Source organism: Motacilla alba, chromosome 1A (assembly GCF_015832195.1).
Source record: "Motacilla alba alba isolate MOTALB_02 chromosome 1A, Motacilla_alba_V1.0_pri, whole genome shotgun sequence".
NCBI classification, from domain to species: Eukaryota; Metazoa; Chordata; class Aves; order Passeriformes; family Motacillidae; genus Motacilla; species Motacilla alba.
The window spans coordinates 50,112,338-50,135,014 of NC_052031.1; the positions used below are offsets into that span (position 1 = coordinate 50,112,338).

Genomic DNA, 22,677 nt, shown 5'->3' on the forward strand with positions numbered 1-22,677 from the left:
CTCTCAGTTTGGGAGTCCTTGTGAACAGAGGGAATGATGCACATGTCCTGCTATTTTGTTTGATGGAAATGCTCTTTCTCTCTTAAAAGGCACAAAAACTAAATTATGTCGGTCATAAAGGGATGGCTCTAAGCAGCTTAGGAAAATTGGAAACCCACTGAGACTCTTGTTAATCCAGCTAAAATTTTGAGACCTGTAGGACAGTAGACTGCAAAACTGTGAAGGGAACAAGCATTGCTAGCACGACAGCTGGGATCCACATTTCCGTTCTGTTTTCTTGCAAGCGTCCTGCCCACCATCGCCTCCTCTGTCCTGCAGGATTTGAGAGTGAGTCCTCAGATTTGAGAATCTGATCTGAGCTGCGTGGGTTCTGCCTAATTTGCCTGGAGGACGCACCAGCAGGACAGGAAATCAGACCAGCATCTGAGATGTGAACATGCCACTGGTGCCCTAAACATGGACATTTGAGTCAGAGCAGCCGATCAAGGCTATGGCTGCTCCCCAAAACAACCCAGGCCAAACGTCAATGCCTAAACAAAGCTATAATTTTGTTTGCCAGTGCACTCATTTTCAGTACAGCAAGTTGCACTAGGTGCCAGCCTTGCAGCATCCTTCCTCACACTGGGGCATGTTTGCCTGACTTGTTCACACAAAATGCTCGACAGGAGCCTAAGCACTCCCCTGCCAGGGATGCAGCACAAAACACGCCAACATCACTGCCCCCCACTGCCCATGGACTGCCACCCGTGGCTGGAGCCCCTGGTACCCCGGTGCCTGATGGGCGAATCATTACTCCCCACATCCATTGGGGCCGGCTGTCAGGATAATGCTGCGATCCCCAGAGCCTGTGGCACGCATGCATGCAGCCGGCCGTGCTCAGTGCTCCCAGTGCCTCCCGGTATCCCCAGTACCTCAGCTTCCCTACGGCTCCCAGCGCCTCGCCGCCCGCCGCGCACCCCTCAATGAAGCTCGCCGTGGGAACCACCGTGCGCGGGGCCCCGCCCCCTCCCCTCTCATTGGCTGGTGCCGGGCAGCGATTTGAATACCGCCTCCTGAGTGGCCGGCGGCGGCGCGCGGCCATGGCGCCCCCGGGCGCGGGCTCCCGCGTGCCGCGGCAGAGGCGGGCGAGCGGCCGGGCCGGGGAACGGGGAACGGGGAACGGGGAACGGGGAACGGGGAACGGGGAACGGGGAACGGGGCCGGGGCCGGGCCGGGGGATGGGGGACGGGGAACGGGGAACGGGGAACGGGGAACGGGGAACGGGGCCGGGGCCGGGCCGGGGGATGGGGGACGGGGGCCCGGGGCCCGGGCGGCGGCACCGCGCTGCGGATCGGCCTCAGCTCTTCCCCTCCGCTGCAGCTCCCCAAGGACCGCCTCACCGCCTGCCGCGGGGCTACCCGGTCCTCCTCCGAGGCAGCACCCCAAGAGTAAGTTATCCCGAAGCCGAAACAGATGCCAAAGCAGCGAACTTATCCGCGAGCACTGAGAGAGCAAAACGCCACCATGTCCCAGCACAGCTCCAGCAGGGGGTCATGCCTACCCCCAGCACTCGGAGAGATTTGTCTAACGTGGGCTTTACCTACCAAGAACAAGCCCTGCCTGACCCTCGCTATTTCTAGCAGAACGCCCTTAAAATCTGTCCTCCACTGCTCCTTCTACAAGTCAAACTCCTTCTCTTCCCGATGCTGGTGACAGTTACGAAAATTCAATTTCACCTTTTGTTCATTTATTAAGGGCAGTCTGCAATCCACTCCTCAAACCTATCTACATAATACAACCCATTATTCAGCTCCCTTTTAGTCCCCGAAAGTTCCCATCACTCTTCCAGTAACTTTTTTCCTCGAGTTCGTTTCTGGAACACAATGCTGGAAGCAGCAGTGTGACTGTACTGAGTACAGCCTTGAGCTTGATACACGACAAAAGCAACAACTGCAGTGCACCGATTATCACACAGCTCATGCACACACTGAAGCCATTCCTCCTTTTTGCTGTGCTCCAATTTCCCCCCAGCTGTCTGATCTTTTTGGCTCCCAGTCTGCTTTTGATCCTCTGTAATCCCAATTATATTTTTGTGTGTGCATGTGTGCGTAACTGCAGTCTAGCCAGTGAAAGCCATCATGCATGGCAACGCCAGTGTGGCAGCCCATGTCAAAGCCCTGCATCTCTGTGCCAGCCTGGGGCACGTGCACAGCAATGCGCAGGTGCCCAAAGTGACCTAGCTGCAGAGCCACCCGTGAAATGCCTGTGGAAAAGGGGCTTCACAGGGAGCTGCTGGTCTCTGCTTTTCCTTTACAGAGCAGCAACTGCACTAGCATGTTGATTTTTGCCTTACATTTGGAAGCAGCCTCCTCCTGAGCAGCTAAGGGGGGAAAAAAACCCCAAATGCTCAAACCTGTCTTGAAAACGAGTGGAGGCAGCAAAGAAGAATTTTGAGCCAGAGTTTGGTATGAACTGTGACGTGTCTGGAAAACACTTCACTCACTGACTTGTGTGCAAAAACTCATATTCTCATTTCAATATATCCAGGGGTAGCCTGACTGTATACTCTGTGCATAACAAAGACAGCAGACTAGGGCTGAGTCAGTAATTCACATTACAGACTAAAGCTTTAATCAATCAAATGGAGAAATCAATAGTGTAGTGAACAATCCGGATGGCTAACGCTGTATAGGATTTAACAGTTCTGTTCTCACTTTTTCCATACTTTTTTTTTTTTTTTTTTAATTTGAAAACTCATTTTCTAGCAGGAACGGAAAGATTTCAGAGCGTGGAAGGGGCTGTTGGAGACTTCAGCTGACACTTGAGAAAGGCTCAAAAATGTTATTAGGCCAGGGAAACAGCAAACTGAGATTCTTCTAGATCACCTGGCAGCAAAACGACAAAAACTGAAGCCAGTCTTAGCACCTCTGGAATACAATGAGGTCATCCAGCTCTGTCCCAGCTCCCTGCCAGGCTGCCTACAGGCTGGGGAAGGCAACTGATCCACATTCCACACTCCACACTCCAGCAGATTTCTCAAACAGATAGTACATTTCTTTTACAGTGGCCATCCCCACTCCAGAGCAAACTCCTCAGGTGAGGAAGCATACAGGTCATCTTCTGTGCACAGTCACTCCACAAGGCACTATGTCCTGGAGAGAAGGGACAGCTGCTGTATGATTCAGACAAGGATGTCACCCTGTCCTCCAGCTTTGAGCTGCAGTCCCCTTGGTGTGATATACCTCTCCAAACAGAACTCCTCTCCCCTTCTCTCCTTCATCCCTCTCAAACCCAGCAAGCATAGAACGCTCTAGAGCATGTAACTCCCAAACCAGAACAAGAAATTATTTATGCCCCACACACGGGACCTCTTGGACACTTTGGCTGAGATCCAGTTCAGCATAACACTTTAGGCCTTGCCCGAGTTGTGTTTTTGCAGCTCTGAAGCACCCAAGAACCCCAGGTGAGACAGGTGGATAGACCAGCTCCCCCATTAAATCCCATGACCTTTCTGGAATGGCCTTTAAGGCAGCGTTAAAAGGTGAGGTGAGAAAACCACACACACACCTTAATAATGTGACTGAGTTTATTCTGTGTTAGTGCCCAAGAACTCAGCCCAGGGTGGGACTCTGAATCCAAGTATACAAGGCACCAGTGATAACAGTGTCCACTTCCCCAGCAATTACTTTCTTCAGAAGGGAAAGGGAAGTGCAAGAGGGTCCCATTCCCTACCACAGGCACGTGTGTTGTGTGCTGCCTGGTTCCCTCCAGAAGCCTCCCTCTAGCAGAAATTGTGCTGCTGCTGTCAGTGTTGAGATCATCCCCTCCCCCTTAACACTCTGGAGAACAGCTCTGTGTGTACACCCTCCAGAAAGGATGGAGAGATACACCAGGCTGGTGCCATTCACTTTAGCGGCTGGTGGCCGTCAGCATTGTTCTAATGTTCCTCCATGCAGCCTCAGGCACTGCTTTACTCTTTTCCCTCCCATTTCTGGCATGAGGAATCTATTTACTTGCCCATTGCTGGGTTGCAAATTTTTCTGGTGTGGGATTTGGACACATAGGCCTTTTCTTTCTTTGTCATTTCCTTTTCAGCGCACACATGGAATGGGAGGAGGCTTGGCTGACAGAGGCAGAATACTCCAGGATACTCCAGGACAGAGGCCAGCATACTGCCTGGGCTCACTCTCCTCCTCAGAGGACTCACTCACAGTTTTGCCACGGATATTCCTAAATCCCAACCATACCAATTTTTTTTTCTTCCCCTGCTGAGGGCAACCACAGTAAAAAACATACACTGAGGTCCTAAGAAGAAAGGCAATTAGGTGCTAATAGCTGCAGCAACCCTGAGGTAAAGGACAAGGGCAGCCTCTGCCACTCCCACCCAGAGAAGGCCACACACACAGAGCAAGGGCATTAGGGCATTCTGTACTCCCCTGAGCTATCGCAGCTAGGATCGGCATATTCAGCAGACAATGGAATGAGCCATTCCTACTCTAGCTGGCTCTGCCTTGCCACAGAAATAGCTCATAGCTATTCCATTTTCCAAGCACCAGTGAATTTCAATATCCTTTAAACACCAGGAATTACCTCCCCCTCTTTCCAGTTGGAACTGGTGTTAGCACAGCTCTTCTTATGCTTCAAATAAGTCACAGATTTATTTTTTTTCTTAGCAAAATGACTTCAAATTTATTCACAAAGTCGCCCAATTTCACCTAGTACACGAACCGAACAAAAAGTAACCCTGCATTCAGGTGTGGCACTGTGTTGTGTGGTGAAGAAACACGGGAGACAAGATGACACCATGTCTCCATGGAAAAAGGATTTACTGCACACCAGAAATGCCAGAGCACTGATGCAGGAGTGCAAGCAGAGCTCTCCCAAGTCTCTCAAATTGCCCTGACAATGATGTGCCTGTTGCACTCTGCCCCAAATCCCCTTCTTTGACAGAGCCAAGTAGCAGCTCTGAAAGGGGGGGGCAAGGAGAGAAGGGCTATGCCAAGTGGAGAACATGACCTTCAGCAGAAGTTTTTAAGAGATTCTGTGGTACCCAGACACTTAGCTGGAGATCCCTGCAAAAATAAATGGGTAGAGTGTCTAGTCTGGCCTGGCACGCTGGCCAGTGCTCAGGAGGCTACAGAAAGGCTGAACTGGCCTGGGTTGATGGCTAGTCAGAATGCCATGTAAACAAGGTGCTTGCCCGCAATGACAGGGTCCCAAAGAGCAGCAGGCCAGATGTGGAGCAGTGTCCCAGCTGGTGGTCTGAACATTAGTTTCTCTGTTAATCCTGGTCACGGCCCATTTTGCCAGTCAGCCTCCGACGCTGAGTCTTGGTGGTTCGCCCTGTGCTGGACTTCTGGATTTTCTTACGTGGGCCTTGCCCACATTTGGATCTCTTTCTTTTTGTCTTTTTCTGGCTGTGCGTGTGCAGCGCAGCAGTAAGAGAAGAGATTCTGTGCAGGGCAGAAAGAGAAAAGGGTTTGGGGACCAAAGTCTGCAGAAGGAAGGCGACACCACAACAATAGCTGGAGAACTCTGTGTGGCCCAGCAGGAATGGATGCCAGACACAGCAAGAGGGACTGTAAGCTATGCAGGAAACCCCCAAGTCTCCACGTGCAGTGACAACAAAAACTAATGTTGTGAGCATCGTGCTGCCCAGACCCCACAGAGTTAATGCAACTCTCCACCTCAAAGCGGTTGCAAAACCCGGCTACTGAAAAATGTGGAGAAGGCCTTAGCTTTCAGCTTTAGGAGCCTCTGACCTTCAACCCGAGAGACAAGCTCTGCAGGCTGCGGAATGCGCGGCGGTGAAGGAGCGGGGGAGCGGTGAGGACGGAGCCCACCCCCTGCCCTGCTCCCGCTGCTCCCGCTGCTCCCGCTGCTCCCGCGCGGCCCGCGCGGCCAGCGGGGCGGCGGGAGCGGGGCGGGGCGGGCCGCGCTCCGCCAGCGCCCCCTGCCGGCCCCGGCCCGTACAGCACCGCGCTCCGCCAGCGCCCCCTGCCGGCCCCGGCCCGCACAGCACCGCGCCCCGCCAGCGCCCCCTGCCGGCCCCGGCCCGCACAGCACCGCGCGGCGCGTCCCGGAACCCAACCCTGCCATCAGCTTCCAGAGCCGAACAGAAGGCCCGAAGGGATCTCTACATACTTTTCAGACAGGAAAGGGTTTCTGGACTTCTTGGGCATTGTTCTCACGGGCTTGTTCACCACCTCTTCCCCTTTCTCTTCTTCAGATCCATCAGTTTTTCCCTTAACAAGAAAACATTTTTGTGATTCTGGTCTTTCCACTGCCTTCTTGGCTTCATCCTGTTTTGTGAACTAACTAGTCACAGATGAAGATTTCTTAATTCTCCATGCCCCTCGCTGTCCAAGTGTCAAGGTTTCCTATTGCAGTCCCACAGAAAGGCACAACCAGAGACATCCTACAGTAATCCACCCCAAGATCCAAAAACTTCAGCATGATCTTAATGGCCATGCAACTGAAGTTTTAACTTGAATGAACCAAAATGAAGTTTTAACTTGAATGAACTTGGCTTTTGCTTAAATTACTACCAAGATGTCTCTGAGTGGACTTTCACATTAGATTACCTTACAAATGTAAGCACAACCAACACCTAAGAGTGTCTATGAAACAAATACAAGCTCTTAGTTACAATGTATTTTAAGAATAAAAGTAACCACAACTCGAACTGAACGGTTTCCTTATTTGTGGTCCAAGCACGGGATTATGGAGAGAAAAATGCCTCCTCATGCTAACAGTAGTATTTCTGAACGGGACACAGGAAAGAGGTCAAGGATAGACCATTTGTCAAAGTCTGAAATCTTGCTGCTTCTCTTGTATCAGCTTTTAAAGTATTACACTGTTGCAATCCAGTCCAGTAACACTTTTCATTTAACCAGGGTCAGCTGGGACTAGCAAAGGGTTCCAGAGAGCCGTGCAGTGAGCTATTAGTACAGAATATTTCCTTCACTTTAGAGGCTCAGTTTAAATTGTGGAAGAATAGAAAAGTTATGAGTTTCCCTTTTCATCCCTGTTCCCAGCCAGCTGCAAGGCCTTGGACATACTCAGGGACCACCAGCCCTACCTCACCAGTCCCAGGAGTGTGTACAGGTGATACAGAAAGGAAGCAAGAGGCTTTACCACGGGGCTGGTCAGTCCCAGCTGGCGTGCACCCGAGAGGTCCAGGTCGCTGATGGTGGTCACTGTCACAATGTGGTTTGGGTGGTCGATGTTCACAGACTCTGTCCGCGACGTCACCAAGTGCTCCAGCTCATCAGCCTCCTCTGGGAACACACGAAATCCTACACTGCAAAGCGCCCAACTATTCACGGCATAAACTCACTTGTTCCTGATGCACCATGCTGGGCAGGGGTGACATCGGCCTTGGCATGCAGGGATAAAGGGCAGAGGGGCTTGGCACTGCAAGACTGAAGGGCAAGCTCCTTCTCCCCCCTGAGGGAACCTGGTGACACCTTGGAGATGTCCTCCTGCTCCTTCCTTTCTGTACAACCCCCATGATTGCCGGGACAGAGGGCTGCAGGGTCACCGCTCAGATTTCTGCCCCAGATTTTCTGTCTGGGGAACACGACAGGACCGAGCAGCTGTTGTTATGGGACAGCGTGCGAGCATCCCTGCCCCAACTCTCAACCCCCACTCAAGGCTGCCAGAGCACGGTCGCCCACCTCCCTCCCCACCGAGTGCCCAGCACGTACCGAGCGCCTCCTCCCTCTCGCTCAGCATCTTCAGATACTCCTGGTGCCGCTGAGGAACAGAAACAAGTCATGCGGCGCCCCTGCCCGCCCCTCCTGCCCCCCTCACTGCCCGCCCCTGGCGAGGGCGCACACGAGACCTTTCCTCACCTCCTCTTTTATTTTCCTCTCTTCTTCCTTCAGCTTCCGTTTGATCTCCTCCAGCGCCGCCTTCCTCCGCTCCACCTTCCGCTTGTGGAAGCCGGTCAGGTACTCCCTGCCGCCGCCAACACAGAACCGCCCGGCTCTCAGCGACCGGGGGACGCCTTCCCTGCCCGCCTCCCGCCCTGGGGCCCGCCCGGCCTCACCTCCGCCGCTCCTCGTCGAAAGTCACCACCAGCCGCCCCTCGCGGCCGCCCGGACGCTTCTTGCTCTTCTTGCGGCCCATGGTGGCCCCACGTTGCTGCCGCCGCCGCCCGCCCCTTCCGCCGGAACGCCGGCAGCTGTGTCCGCCGCGCCCGGCCCGGGCGGGACAGGGCAGCCCGCGCCAGGGGCCTGGCATGCGCCTGTTCCCGGCCCTGGAGACTGGCCTGCGGCGGACGGGCTTTGCTTCAGGCGTGGGAGCCTCCGGCTACGCTCCTCTTAAGCTTCCTCCCAGCAAAAGATTCTGTGGCGCTGCCTTGCGCGGAGAACATGGCAGTGTAGCACCCGACCTCACCGTGTAGCCCTAGACTCCTTCTGACACTCCAGCGTGTTTTGTGTCTGCATCTCTTTAATAAATGTCACTCTTCCTAATAGTTACCATCTGCAGTTCTTCAACTGAGCATTCTTCAACAGAGCTCTGAGTTTATTTCAAGCTATTGTCATTTCTTGGTGTTAGCAGAGTATGTGCTGCTCCTCTTATCTGGGGAAGGCAGTTGTGGACATGGATCTTGGCTCTGATGCTGTGTCCAAGTTGCAGCATCTGGCTGGACAGCCATGGTTTCTGTAGTGGTGGAGAGAGGTAGTGGCATGAGTTGGTGGGGGCGTCAAGACTGCCATGTTCTGATGGCTTAGAGTGACATTGGCTGAGCTCCTGAACCTTTATTGCTCCCCTGTTCTCACCTTTAAAATGGGTGTAATGCCTGTGTGGTGGCCAGCTGACTTCAGTGGAAGCTTCTGAAGTGTTGCGGGGGCAGCCAAAGCCAGCTCCCCCAGCCCACAGAGCATGACGAGTCCTGACAGTAGTCCTGTCACAGCCTGGCAGTCACTTGCCCACAGCCAGCTTTCCTTTATCAGCTTGCTTGCTGCTTTCGCTCTTTTCCTGGTCTGTCCTTTCACCAGCAGAAATGTGGAAAAACCAGTTCTGTGGTTAGTTGCTGCACTTCCCTCCACGCCCATGGGGCAGGTCTCCTCCTCCTCAGTCCTCACACACAGTCTGAGTGCACTTCAGCCTCCAGCCTCTTTGCCTGTGCCGGGCCGGCCCAGGTGCACTGACAGGCCTCTGTACCCTTTCCATTTATCTTAACCTTAGGCTTCTCTTGCCTTCCTGTTTTCCCTCTGGCTGCCAGAGCTTGTCTCTCTGGTGGCTCCTTCTCTCCTGGATAGCGCAGTGGGTTGGCCTGCAGGTGCATAAGGTGCAGGCAGCTGCCCTCCTGGCCCTGTGCTGCTCTGCCTGGAGGGATACCATTCCAAGGTGATGGCTGGAGGGAACGAGCGGAGCATGAGGGCCCTGAAGGAAGTGTGGAAAAGAGCAGAGAACTCTTTGTGTGCGGACTGCGGGAAGCCAGGTGAGTCCCCGAAGGATGCTGCAGGAAGAGTTGGAAGCAGGGAGCTGGGGCTGATCTCTAGCAGCCACTTAGTGTTAGCTATCTGGACTGCACAGGAGCCTGGGGTGGAGAGAAAGGGGAGGCATCGCTCTGGGTATTCATTTCCTCTCTCTTGAGGTGGGTTGGCAAGGAAGGAGGGAGAAGATGCTGCCATAGCACTGGTGGGAAGGACAGGGAGTGCCAGATTAGCCGGGGCTCCATAGTGCAGCACCGTGGGTTGTAGTCACATCAGATTGCAAATGCAAATCAAGGTCATGCCCAGTCAGGACCTGACAAGAAAGCTCGCAGTAAAATCCTAACTTCTCCAGAAAGAAGGCATGATTCAGGAGGGCATTGTCTCCACCATGACTCAGCTCTGAACAGACAACCTGCCACAGTTGCCTGGGAAATTTCATTTACTGAAGGGCTTGCCCTCTCAGAAGGGTACCCAGTTTGAGGTCCTACAAGTGCTGCTAAAAACACCCATCGTATACCTCCAAAAGGTATATGAGTGCACTACCCAAGCCAAATTAAGACTGGGCAAATTAGTACAATTTTGCCCTATTTAATTACTCCAGGAAAGTTTTGGATTCAAGGTTGTTTTCCACTTCCTGAGCTATACACTATTAGGGGTTTGCTGTGATGCACTAAACAACTCCTGGGGTCTTTTCTCAGAAGTGGTTTCATTTTCCTCAGGGTGATCCTTTACACAAAGGGAGTTCACAGAGCACTTTGAGGTTTTTCAAGATATAGGTCATTAAAAATTCAGTTAAAGTGATTGGAACAGGGAATGAGGGACTGTGGTTTTTTTCTGACTGGCATCCATGCCTTGGGTGTTAATTACTCAGCTCAGATGAAACTGTGGTCATCAGCTCCCTGTTTCTCAGGACTACATTCTCAGGTGAGGCATATATCCCAGGGATTTTCAGCACTTCTAGTCATACCCTTTTCCATATTCTCAGATCCTGACTGGGCATCCTCTACTTTGGGTGTCTTTATATGCCTCAGCTGTTCAGGAATTCACCGCAACATCCCTAGCATCAGCAAAGTCAAATCCCTGAAGATGGACTACTGGGATGATGCTCAGGTGCAGGTGAGATCTTTATCCCCATGGGTGGGGCAGGTGGTTTGGACTAGGCTATACACTCAGTGTCCTGGCAAAATTAGTCCTTCGACCTCACAGAGTGGGGAATGTAATCGGGTTTAATCAGTCTCTTTTCTACTCATGAAAATCTGGGTTAACTCCCCACAACCCACTGGGAGAGGGAGCATACACTTGCCTTATGTGTCTCCGCGTGTCCTGTTACTTTATGGCAGATGCAGAGCTCTTGCAATGTATCTTACTAAGGTTTAGGGTCTTTGTTGCTTCAGATTACTTTTTTTCCACTTGCCAAGAACATCCAGCCTCAATGTCTCCTCTTGATTTCAGCAGTCCAAGGGGACAATCTTGGGCAATTCCATTGTCCAAGAAAAGTTTCCAGATATAATACAATCTTTTGAGAAAAATGGCACTTATGAGAACTTGACTTCTTCCCGTTACAGCCCCCTCAATTCATTAATCTTCATGGGACTGAAAATATTTTCTGGAGATCCAAAGAAAATAATCTGTGTCTTGTTGCTCTTTGGAAGAGGTTGGAATGTCCTTCCAGATGCCATTGCAGAGCTGTTGTTGAACTCTCCGGGAGATGTGGGGCATGGCAGTAAATCCACTGAATGTGCGCACAGCCAGCCTTACGGAAGTGACATTTATGGCACTCTGTTGATTCAGGTGCAATCACTGTAATGTCTGAGAGTAGATGAGACCTTTGAGACCCACCTTCCTGCAGGCAGACTGCTGGGATGTTGCAATGGAGGGGAAAGAGAATGCTCCATTAGAGTTTGATATGCATCTGACCCTGTAGTGGGTCAGGAAAGAAAAGGTCCAACATGAGTCTGCATCAAAGGCAAGGCACTAACTCTCTGTCTAACTCTGCAGTTTCTGGCCAAGCATGGGAATGCTGTGACTAAAGCCATATATGAAGCTCACATCCCTATTTACTATTACCAGCCAACCTACAATGACTGCCAGTAAGTTGCTGCTTACAGAAGAAAAGGGGGAAGGGCAATTCTCTGTTCCTCTAATTCCTCTAGTTTTTTTCTGAGCTACCTGTCCCCTCTCTCCATAGAGTGCTGAGAGAACAGTGGATACGGGCCAAATATGAGCGCAAAGAATTTACTGAGCCGGGAAAACAGCTGCCATATTCTGATGGTAAGAGCAGACTACAGCATCAAAACATCCTGCCTGTTGCCTTTGCTGTAAACTTCTGAGCATCATGAAGTGTCAGTGTTGCAAATCCCACAAATACTCCTGAGAACCCAAGTGGTCATTACAGGGCTTAGTTTTGGGGGTGTTAAATTGTGGACCAAATAGGCTGGCACTGCCACAGGTAGCTTAAAAGCCTGGTGTTACCAGGTGGCATTTTTCAAAGACATTTGTTATCTTGGTGGAGACAAGACATCTACAATAAGGAATATCTGTCCTGATGCATGCCACTCCCCATAACCTCTTGGAGCCTCCTCAGGTCAGGATGACCCCAACACGTGTTAAAAGTCTCTTTTTCCCAACCCAGCTGTCGAAGAAGGAGTCAGAAGTCTTCAGCTGTCGTTCTCAAGGTTGTTTATTAATTGTTATCTAAAACACTTTCTGTCTGGCCTGCTGCAGTCTGTTCAGCAGGTCAGCCAAAGGCACACTGCCCTCCCACAGGGCCGGTGCTGTCTTTTATACTATAAGCTATGTACTCGATATGTACAGTTATGTTCCAATACCTATCACCTATCTTAGACAGTGACTTTCTACTCTAGACCAATCTAAGAATGCCACCATCACCCAGAACATGGACGTTAGGAAGAAGAAAGAAGGAGGTCAGGGCATGCCCTGATTCCTCCATCTTGGAACCTCAAACCCCCATGTTCAAAATCCCCAAATTTCTCTTTTCACCCTGTAATTATTACTACTATGCTATCTAAAGTTTTGTGACCTTTAATTCTTCATACAAAGTAGGTAATTGGTTCCATGGGTCGAACTCAAAGCCACAGGGGTCTTTGGCTGCATGTCAGGGCCTCTGACCCCCCCCCCCCCACCCGCCAGGGCTTCAAAGCCCCCTGGCTGGGGCCTGAATCATCCAGGACCGTCAGAGAGACGTTCTGGGTTCTGAAAATAACCATGGCAGTTGTCCTTGAAATGGCACTGCCAGTCCTGTGACAAAGGGCATTAGAGCCCAAGAGCCTGCAGAGTCAAGTGGGAAGAGTTCTGGTCCCACACCAGAGTCTGCATGGGCCAGGACTCCAGTGTTCACAGGAGACAGCTCTCACACTGTCAGAGGTAGTAGTAGGAGCAGGACTAGGAGGTGGGAAGAATCTGGGAATGTCTTTTGGTGAGCGCTTATCTGCACTGCAAACATGGGAACACCACCATCTTTAGTTGTAAGTCAGAGGTGAACATCTGAAGTGTTTACTCTCAGCAATAGTGCATCATGTTCTTTGTCCCAGAGGGGTGGCTGGGCCCCAGGCTGCATGCAGCTCTCTGGTGCCTACCATGCCTGTGGGGAATGCTATCTTAAGTGGCTTTTCTGCTCCAAGGGGTGAAGGAAGGCATCCTTTGGAAGCGAGGCCGAGACAACGGGCAGTTCCTACCCCGCAAGTTCCTGTTGTCTGAGAGAGAGGGATGTCTGAAGTATTTCACCAAGCTGGATGTGAGTATGGTGGTCAATTCCCACCTCAGTGTGTACTCCACCCAGAGCAGTGGGGTCATAGAGATGTTCTGACTTTCTACGCATGTTTCTGAGGTTGCCTTGTTCATCCCAGCTCAGAGATGAGAATGAAACATGCAGCTAAGGAGAAGGGTCCCCTTCCTACTGTCAGAGTGACTTTTCCTCATGTTCTCCCTTTGTGCTTCCCTCACTACTGAGAAAAAGACTGATCTTCTACTTTACTCCTATCCATTTGCCTGGTTGTGTAATCCTGCACCATTCCTGGAACCAACCTCACCCCACTGTGAGCCAAGTTGGTTAAAACCTTTTCTCTGGTTGGTTTTGAGGAGGGCTACTTTTCTGTTCATTCATATCTCTGAAATGAGTGGGGCAAGAGCTAAAATTCTGTCTCAAGGGAGGGAATGGCTCAGGGTAGGGTGAAGCAGGACATGCCATCCAGAGAAACCTGGACAAGCTCCAGAAGTGGGCTGATATGAACCTCAGAAGGTTTAAAAACGCCAAGTGCAAGGTTCTCCACCTGGGTCAGGCCTCTGACCCTGCCTTACCCCTGGTAATCAGTAGCTCAGATCTCTTTCCTTCGAGGATTGCTCATGCACGGTCAATGCCATTGTGTTTTCAGGCCAAAGAACCCAAAATCAATGTTAAAATAGATGTAATCAATGCTACATTCCAGCCAGAGAAGATTGGGAACCCCAATGGCCTGCAGATCACCTATCTCAAAGACAATAAGACCCGGAATGTATTTGTCTACCATGAAAGTGGAAAGGTATCTGGTTTTAGCGTCAAACCACTGCAAAGCCATTGAGCTTTGAGGAGCTGCTGATATTAAATAGTATGAAGCATGGGTAGGATGGGGTGTGTGAATGTGAGTTGCTGTAGGTAATAGGGCGGGGGTTCTGGCTCCGTGTTTGTGTACCTGTGAGAGTTTTGCTGCAGGGAGCAGGGCAGGAGCACTGGCTGGGTTGGATTGTGTGGGAGGAGTTCTATAGAAGATGTGCTGCTTGTGCACGTGGGGAATGAGGCAGCCGTGCTGGCTGTACGCATGAGAGGGAGATGCTGCGGAGGGAGAGCTGACTGTGTTTGTGGTTAACTCAGGGCTGGGTGCAGCTGGGTGAATTTAGATGCCCTGCTGTTGCTCTGGCTAAGCTTTCTGTCCTATCCTGTTCCCCCCGCAGGAGGTGGTGGACTGGTTCAACGCCATCCGCTCTGTGCAGTTCCATTACCTGAAGGTGGCATTTCCCATTGCCAGTGATAATGAGGTAAGGCAGCCCTGGAGCGTTGTCCTGAGTCTCCTGCTGCTTACATGAGAAAAGAGCTCGTTAGTTACTGTTGTAACTCCAGGTATGAAAGTGGAAATTTCAGGGTAAAGACAGAGGGATGAGAAGCTGTTTTTAAAAGGGCCTGTGGTGGTCAGAAAACAGCTGCTCTCTGCTGTTTCTGGGCATTTTGGAGGCAGAAGTGATGCCTAGCTAGGCAGTTTGGGAAATATAAATTTAGAAGGTGACTGAATTTGGGGGAATAGAAGGGTGGAGGACTGAAATGAATAGCAAAGAGGCACAGCTAAGTGAATGATACTCTTGCCATTTTGTCAGATCAAAAATCGTCTGACGAGAAATTTCCTGAAGGAGGGATACATGGAGAAGACTGGTCCCAAGGTGAGCTGCTGTGGTAGAAAAAATCAACCAGGGGCCTGCCAGAGCACCACTGGCTTTCCCTACTTCAATGTTTTTCTCCTGCTGTTTCCTCATTCCCCCCGACTCTTTAGACACCCGTGGGAAGAGTGTGTGTGCACCAAGGGAGGGGAGAATGAAAGGAAGGGGAAGGACACATGTGAAAGTAGATGAAGCCAGAGTCCCTGCTTTCTCCCAGAGCGACAGATCTCTCTGCATGTGTCTGTGTGTGCATGACCTTACAGGTATTTAGTGTCCAGATTTCTCCTGTCTCAACTCTGGGGTCCTTCATCGAAGTTCAGGAGTTGGGGAGTGAATCACCCGATACTGACCCCCTCTCTCAGCTCAGAAAGGGCAAGGAGGAGGTTGCTGTTATGGCAGGGGCTTGCTTCAAGCGGTTGGGATGAGTTTGGGGTATCCATTCGCACTGCTCGCAGCAGAGGGCACTGTCCCCTCACGCATGTCACCTCTTCCCTTCACAGCAGAGAGAGGCTTTTAAGAAGCGCTGGTTCACGTTGGATCACCGCAGGCTCATGTACTTCAAGGATCCTTTGGTGAGAGGGAGATGTGACCGCCGGCAGCTGCAGGCAGCGGTGCTGAGGGCAGGGTCAAAGTGCACACAGAGTCTGTGCTCTGCAGTGAGGGTGGCTTGCAGGTTTCCCAGCTGCTATGAATGGATTCCAGGTCTTCCCCTTTCCATCCCTTTTAGTTCATCACGTGCTTTCTGTGTTTGTTTCACTGCCTGCAAACAAGGGGAACAGGGAGGGTAGCAGTGTAAAGGTGGTGATGGGAGGGTGACACAGAGAGATGAGAGCAGCTTCAGACCTCTCTCAGACCTCTTGAGATTTATGCCCTTATTTTTTCCTTTTCAGTACTGCTTTTGAACACAGGCTCACTGCTCTTCTGAATCCCCTGACCACCTCCAAAACCTTTTGCTGCTACATCCCCGATCCTCACACACTCTCCTCCTGTCCTTAGGTGCCCTGTAATGATTCCCCTGTTCTTCTGGGATTCCATAAATCACTGTCTTTCCCTTCTGATGTGCAGGACGCATTTGCTAAGGGTGAGGTATTTGTGGGCAGTGGAGAGAATGGATACAGCATCCAGAAGGGATTGCCTTCGGGGACACAGGGCAACTTCTCTTGGCACTACGGCATCACCATTGTCACCCCTGACCGGGAATACCTCTTCACCTGTGAGACAGAGACTGACCAGCTGGAGTGGATCAGAGCCTTCACTAGTGTCATCAACCAGGCCATGACACCACAGGAATATGCAAGTAAGTGCCTGGATGCCGTTTCCTTCCCCTCCTGCCACTCCCATTCAGGGTATTGCCCTAATGCACCACCTTTTCTCTTCACTGCAGTTGAAGCCTACTTCAAGTTTAAATCCTAGGAAGCCATGCAGGAATCTCACTATGACTCAACTCTACCTGGTCCTATTAGGTGGTTGTCGGGACAGGAGAGGAGATTGACATCAGAGAAACACAGTGCTCTTGGAGCACCCTTTGAAGCACTTTTGCCCTCATAGGATATCCACTTTGTTTTGAGGGCCTGAGTAAGCTGCTTCTTTTTAAGTGCAAGATTTTGTGCGTCTGAATCCTCAGTACAACCTGTCCCTGTTAAATTGCTGTCATCTGACTGGATGCTGACAGGTCTTGCCTGTCAGTCAGGCCTTGAAAACTTTGGCACTTACTATGTTGGACATGAGACCCAGCATCACTCCTGCATGAAACTGCAGACAGCCACCCACCTGACACAAGAAAAGAGCTGCCTGGCTGTAACCACAGCAGGTTACAGGGGTTGCTGGACTAAAAGAGCCTGTTCCTTTACAAGAAATATCATATCTGCGGGTGACAGATGTGAAACATCTAGATATTTGATCAGTTAGTGCAGTGGTTGAAAAGGGTCACTTAAAACATGTAACCTAACAGCCAAATGTGAGGCTTGTTTCCTTCTGCCATGTATGGGCATGAAAGCTTCTTCAAATGACATCTGTGTGCAGACCTTCCTCCAAATGCTCCAGAGAAGATTAAGAGATCGTCTCAAAAATAATGTGGATATACATTTGGGTATGTGGATAACGTGTGCGTGCACACACATAACAAAAAGTGATGGAGGCAGAATACTGCTCTAGGGAAGATACTGTGATGGATATTCATGCCACTGAAGATCAGCTGCCCAACTTGAGTCTCAGTGGAGAGGGGTTGGGTCTTGCAAAGAGGAGTTGATAATGTATATAGAGTTCAGAGTATGCTGTCTCTACTAGAGCCTAGGGTTGATGCTGAATACAGTAATACATTGATCTTCTCCCTCATTCCCTGTATGTCAAAGGCCTGGCACTTTCATTCTGACCTGCACATTGCATATGGTTATCTTGTTTATCACACATACATATCTGTATGTTCATGTTCTATTAGTAAGAGTTAGCCTAAAACACGAAATTGCCCCATGATTCATGTCTTAAAGCTCATCTCTTAAAGCTCTCTTGGGAGAGCTGTATTTCACATGCTGGAAGGAGTAGCTGAGTTTGCTGGTGACTGTAGTACCTGATGTGTTTGCAGTTTTATGCAGGCAGTGTGAGAGTAGGTATCTCATGTGTTAAGGGGAGCTAACTAGAATTAATGAGACAACCAGTATTTTAATTAGCTCCTAAATAAATAATTTAAAAATACCATTGTAATTTATTTCAACGTCCCAAATTAGCTGACATGTTAACTGCTGAGGTATGAGGTTGTTTCTTGGAAAAAAGTACAGATGATGAAACAAAAAGCCATAGCCATTCATTGTATTTCCCGGGGCATGTGGATTGTGATTATTCCCAACAGAGCCAAATGGGCAGACTCATGGTGCCCCTCTGCTTCTCTGGGGACCCCACTCTTTGCCAAGACCACCACAATCTGTTGGGAGCATCAACTTTCTGGATGAGTAGAAGCATCACTCACCCTGCTACTATGGTGCAATGGAAATATCCACCTAAAAGGATATTTTCACTGCATTTTCCTGATCTCTCCTAGTTTGGAACATGATTTTCCTGAAAACCAAAGGTCATTGCACAGTGAGGGGAGTACTGATGGGATGCCTCCTCCTCCTCCTCCTCCTCCTCCTCCTCCTCCTCCTCCTCCTCCTCCTCCATTTGCTGCTGAATTACCAGTGCTGGATATGAGCAGAGGCATTTGACTCAGCCACAATGAAGCTCATACACTGATGGTGCAAAGGAGTGTGGCTGGAGCGGCCTGAAATCCTGAATTAACAGCAGAGTACATGTAGTATGGTACATCTGTCTCTGCTCCGCAAATTCTGTCCCACCGTGTCTTCCTTGAGACCACGAGGCTCAGATGTGAGTGAGGAAAGGGCAGGGTAGCATTGGACGCGGGTGTCGGGTGATGGTGTCTCGCTAGAAGGCGGTGGTGCCTACGCAATGGCTGCTGCTCCCTGCTCTGGGGGGAGGCAGCTTCCCGGGGCTTCGAGGGAAGCAGGGGGAAAGCTTAGAGGAGAATGGTCTTTGTGGAGAGGAAGGAAAAACCGAGTCTAAAATACCCAGCCCTTTGAGACTTCAGGAGCTTGCTGCTGACTTGAGGGCAAAGGTGGAAAAGGGCCAGGACAGAAAATGTGAGAGGTGGCCCTGCTTGCAAACTGGGGACTACATCCACAACACCCAAACCTCAAAGGGCCCTGAAGTCCTTGGGAGGGAGCAGGAGACAGGTTCTTTCAGTCTGGCTTGGCTGAGGAGAGTTGGGTGGCTGCTCCCTGCCTACTGCACTTCCAGGGCTGGCCCCTGTTTCCTTTCTAAAGCCACAGCATGATGCTTTCCACCCTCCCTGCCATATTATGGAGTCTTTTGTTTCAGTTGTCTCCTGTCTCAAATGAGGACAACTGTACAAGGAGAAATGGGATAAAGAAAGGGAAATAAGAACAAGAAGGAAGATGAAGCAGGATAAAGGAAGATATGGGGGAAGAAAGCATGTCTGCCAGAAAAAAGAGGGAGCAGGTGGGGCTCCACAGCTAGTGGCTAAAAGCTAGTATTCACACCGGTGTGTGAAGCTGTGAGTCAGGCACATTCCTCCATGCAGTGGTCAAGGCAGCTCTCAGGGGGTTGGTTCAGTGAGACGGGGTCCACCTCTCCAAAGTCTGTCTGAGCTGAGCTGACAGACTTGGGAGCAGTAAATCTACTTGTTCATCTACTGTTTCTGTGGGCCCAGCAAGCTCTGGAGAAGCCACAAAGCTAGCGAAGAAAAGACGCATTTCCTCCTGGCTGGCAGAGGTTACCTCGCATGTATTGGTCTTGAAGGAAAAGGCAGTGTCCCTTTCTTGGATCTTTCATGGTTAAGGAAAACAACTGGACAGAGCTTGTGATGGACAACATCAGCAAAATGGACTGGGCAGCTGGAGGTGAGGAATAGACTTCTCTGGAGCACCCTGTCTATGTCTGATGAACTCTCCCCATTCTTCCCTTGGCTGCTTTGCTGTTAAGGATAGATGTGTCCTGTACAGCGAGGGTGGAAGGCAGGAGGAAGGAACAGGTCTCTGAGAGCTTGATTTTGCTCTTGCTTAACTTACCCAAAGATGTCTTACAACACTTCTCTCATCAGCCCAAGTCCTAGAGAGGATCCCAAGGGCGGCAATTTCTTGGAGGAAAGCAGCGGTGGGGGTGAAGACAGCAATGTCCTCGGAGGGGACAGCCTGGTCACAGGGCCGCTGGGTGCAGTGCTGCTGGTCATGTGCCTCACTGGGATAGTGGGGAACATCTACACAGTGGCAGTGGCCTCTGGCAGGGTGGCAGGCTGCTCAGCAGGCTCCTTGGGGGTCTACGTGATCAACCTTGCCCTGGCTGACCTCCTGTACCTTTCCACCATCCCCTTTGTGGTTTGCACCTATTTTGCCCACGACTGGTTATTTGGGGATGTGGGTTGCAGGCTTCTGCTCAGCCTGGACCTCCTCACCATGCACGCCAGCATCTTCCTCCTGACCGCCATGAGCCTGGAGAGGTACTGGGCGGTGGCCAAGCCTCTGTGGGCCAGGCGGGCCAGCAATGCCTACCGCAAACTGGCCAGCGCCATCCTCTGGCTCCTCTCACTGCTGCTCACGGCCCCCATGATGGCGATGACACAGCTGCGGGAGGGGGACGGCCCCCGCAAGCGCATCTGCGTCCCTACCTGGACGCCATCAGCTTTCCGGCTCTACCTGACGGTGCTGTTCACCACCAGCGTCCTGGCACCCGGCGCCGTGCTGGGCATCGTCTACACCCGCCTGGCCCGGGCGTACCAGTCCTCGGCTTGGGGCCTTGGGCTGCCCGTGGCCGGCCGGGCCCCTGCCCGGCAGCTCCTCTCCAGGATCTCTGCCATCGTGGTGGCCTACTGGGCCTGCTTCCTCCCCTTCTGGGCCTGGCAGCTGGCCGGGCTGTACCAGGGAGAGAGGCTGGGCATCAGCCCCACTGCCCAGGCCTACCTTAACTTCGGTGTCACCTGCCTGGCCTATGGCAACAGCTGTGTCAACCCCTTCCTCTACACCCTGCTTGCCAGCAGCTACCGCCGGCAGCGGCAGCATGTCCGCGCTGGGACAGGCGAGGCGCGGCCTGCAGCGCCCTCTCGGCAGGCTACGGGAAGCCACAGCATGCCCCTGGCTTTCAGAGAGTTGTTGGGGTCTGTGACGGAAAGCGAGGGGTGAGCAGGCTAGGAACATCTGACCTTTGGCTAGGGTCATATTGAGAAATAAAAGTGTGTCACCTTCCATGCCAGCATGCAGTGTCTTCCATCAATGTTGTTGCAGTGCTTTCCCTTCACATGGCTGCTCATCCTGCTCAGCTGGGTGGGGAGCATGCTTGTCTCAGGGATCCTGACTCCATCCTCAGATCCTTCAGCTCTCACACACCTTGGAGCCTCCACCTTGCATAAGGCTGGGGAGTGGGTGGAAGGGAGCAGTCAGCTTCGATATGTCTAAATTATATATCTGGGGAACCTTTGCCACCCCTCATCTCCTCGCTAGCAACGGGCCAAGCCATAACAAAGTCAGGACAACAGTGAGTCATAGATTTCGCAAGAACAGTGAGTCACTACAAGAAAAACAGCCACGCTAGCAGGAGACCTCACTGAGGTTCATACTCCTGTGGTAAAGCTACCACTGAGCTTTCTTCAAGAAACCGTCACAGAAAAATCCTTGAAGAATCTAAAGAAAGATTGCCAAGAGCAAATTAGAGGCACTGTGAGATTCCCCTGTAGTACAGCCCAGGGAATCCAGTACATTTGCTCAGCTTTCAAGATCAGCCCAGCAGAGGAAGCTGCAAGGAGAAAGCTCTCCTCTGTGTCCATCATGACAGTTCATGGCACCCCCAGCACCATGGCCCTGCTGTGGTTCAAGGAAACACCCAATTCTCTGGCCTACCATATGTATCCCAGTCTGCCAGACTGTGTCAACACCACTGTGTAAACTGAGTCAAGTCTTGCCTTGAGACCATCTAGCCTAGCATGGCTCATTTCCATACTGCTGAACCTCTCTTCTCCAGAAAGGATGGCTTCATCCTTATCATACCATGGGAAGAGTCCCCAGATTATGCTGTCCCCCTGCCATACTTTGGCATTGGCTTTGGGCAACACAGGACTTCAAGAGAGATCCAGCTGCAGAGCCTCAAGTTGCTCGTACAGCCTAAGTGCCCCAACCTTTCAGCTAAGCTCTCATCTCTCTTCCTTCTCAGACTCACAATTCCTAGCAGCCCAGCCTCTCTCAGCATAGGTACCCAGGAGTGAGTACCCATAGGTACCCAGGACCTGGCAGAGCCTCATGAATTATGAAATAAGAGCAGCAGGTATGGCTGCTGCAGGGGAAAGTCCCTGTTCTCCAGCTGCTCTAGAGACTGCTTAATGTGAGGAATTAGCCCAGCCAGGCCTGCAGGGAATCCTGTAGTACATCAAATTGTTAGTGCTTTGTGTTGCTTGTGGCCAGACCTTTCATCCCAGACCAACCTGGTAACTGCTGTGGATAGGGCAGATCCCACCTTCCCTACACCCACTAGACAGCATGCTCAGCAGCAGCACCAAGGCAGCATTAGGCTGAGAGAGACCCTGAGGCAGCCATGCAGCAACATCAAACATGCCTGACTGCCTCAGTCTCCTCAGAGTTGAGCCATAGTTTAGGCCGAGAAGTGCTCGGGTTCATGTGGGCCAAGTAAAACGGGAACAAAAGCATAGAGCACACATCCTTAGCATCCCACACTCCAGCTGGACATTGCTGCCTCCCTCAGCTCTGGATGGAACAGGCAAAGCACAAGGGGCAGAATAAAACCAGACTCCTCCGTGTTACTGCTCTCCTGTGCCACAGCACAACATTTTGTGCTCCTGCAGTTACTGGAAGAAAGGATTTAGATGAGGAACGCTCTACATGCTCTGCCACACCCAGCAAGGCAGCTTTTCTACTGTCTCCATACAGCAGTAAGAGGTCTCAAGCAGACATAGGAGTAAGGAACAGCCTCTACAGAAGGCTGCAGCCAAAACTAGCACAGTTGAGGACTTTCCCCTCACTCCATGCCCCACTAGGCTCAGCTAGCACAGCCACTCAATGCTCTGATGTCAGCCAGGAGTGCTTAGTTTAGATAGAGTTAATTTATTCAGGCAGTGTAAGGTGTCAGTCTGGACCTCAACAGCTTGTGACCTCACTTAAAGGATGCTTTTACTCTCCCCTGAGTGACAATTAGCCCCAATGCCTCCTCCTGTGACTCTCCTTGTACTTTTAACCTTCTGTGTTCCCAGGCTTTTAACCTTCGTCCTCTTCTCTATCCATGACTTTCAAGGACCAAGGCTGGGACAATTGCATCC

At 51.4% G+C, this 22,677-nt stretch overlaps 3 protein-coding genes across 3 annotated transcripts; 2 read left to right on the top strand and 1 right to left on the bottom strand.

The window, feature by feature from the left end:
• Positions 1 to 2,587: 2,587 nt before the first annotated feature.
• On the bottom strand, positions 2,588 to 8,146 carry NOL12 (nucleolar protein 12). The gene is made up of 6 exons (XM_038155578.1): positions 8,033 to 8,146; positions 7,836 to 7,941; positions 7,689 to 7,737; positions 7,117 to 7,259; positions 6,124 to 6,224; positions 2,588 to 5,432 (listed from the first exon to the last, which is right to left on the bottom strand). The coding sequence occupies exons 1-6, from the start codon at positions 8,110 to 8,112 to the stop codon at positions 5,261 to 5,263; spliced, it is 651 nt and encodes a 216-aa protein (XP_038011506.1). The 5' UTR covers positions 8,113 to 8,146; the 3' UTR covers positions 2,588 to 5,260.
• Positions 8,147 to 9,085: 939 nt separating this feature from the next.
• Positions 9,086 to 17,543, top strand: LOC119708595 (arf-GAP with dual PH domain-containing protein 1-like). The gene is made up of 11 exons (XM_038155166.1): positions 9,086 to 9,433; positions 10,414 to 10,544; positions 11,427 to 11,518; positions 11,617 to 11,699; positions 13,070 to 13,182; positions 13,820 to 13,966; positions 14,376 to 14,459; positions 14,793 to 14,855; positions 15,353 to 15,424; positions 15,918 to 16,149; positions 16,237 to 17,543. The coding sequence occupies exons 1-11, from the start codon at positions 9,343 to 9,345 to the stop codon at positions 16,263 to 16,265; spliced, it is 1,137 nt and encodes a 378-aa protein (XP_038011094.1). The 5' UTR covers positions 9,086 to 9,342; the 3' UTR covers positions 16,266 to 17,543.
• A 95-nt stretch (positions 17,544 to 17,638) lies between these two features.
• On the top strand, positions 17,639 to 22,651 carry LOC119708596 (urotensin-2 receptor-like). The gene has a single exon (XM_038155167.1). It carries the CDS (start codon positions 19,436 to 19,438, stop codon positions 20,534 to 20,536), a length of 1,101 nt encoding a protein of 366 aa, XP_038011095.1. The 5' UTR covers positions 17,639 to 19,435; the 3' UTR covers positions 20,537 to 22,651.
• The last annotated feature ends 26 nt before the right edge of the window (positions 22,652 to 22,677 follow it).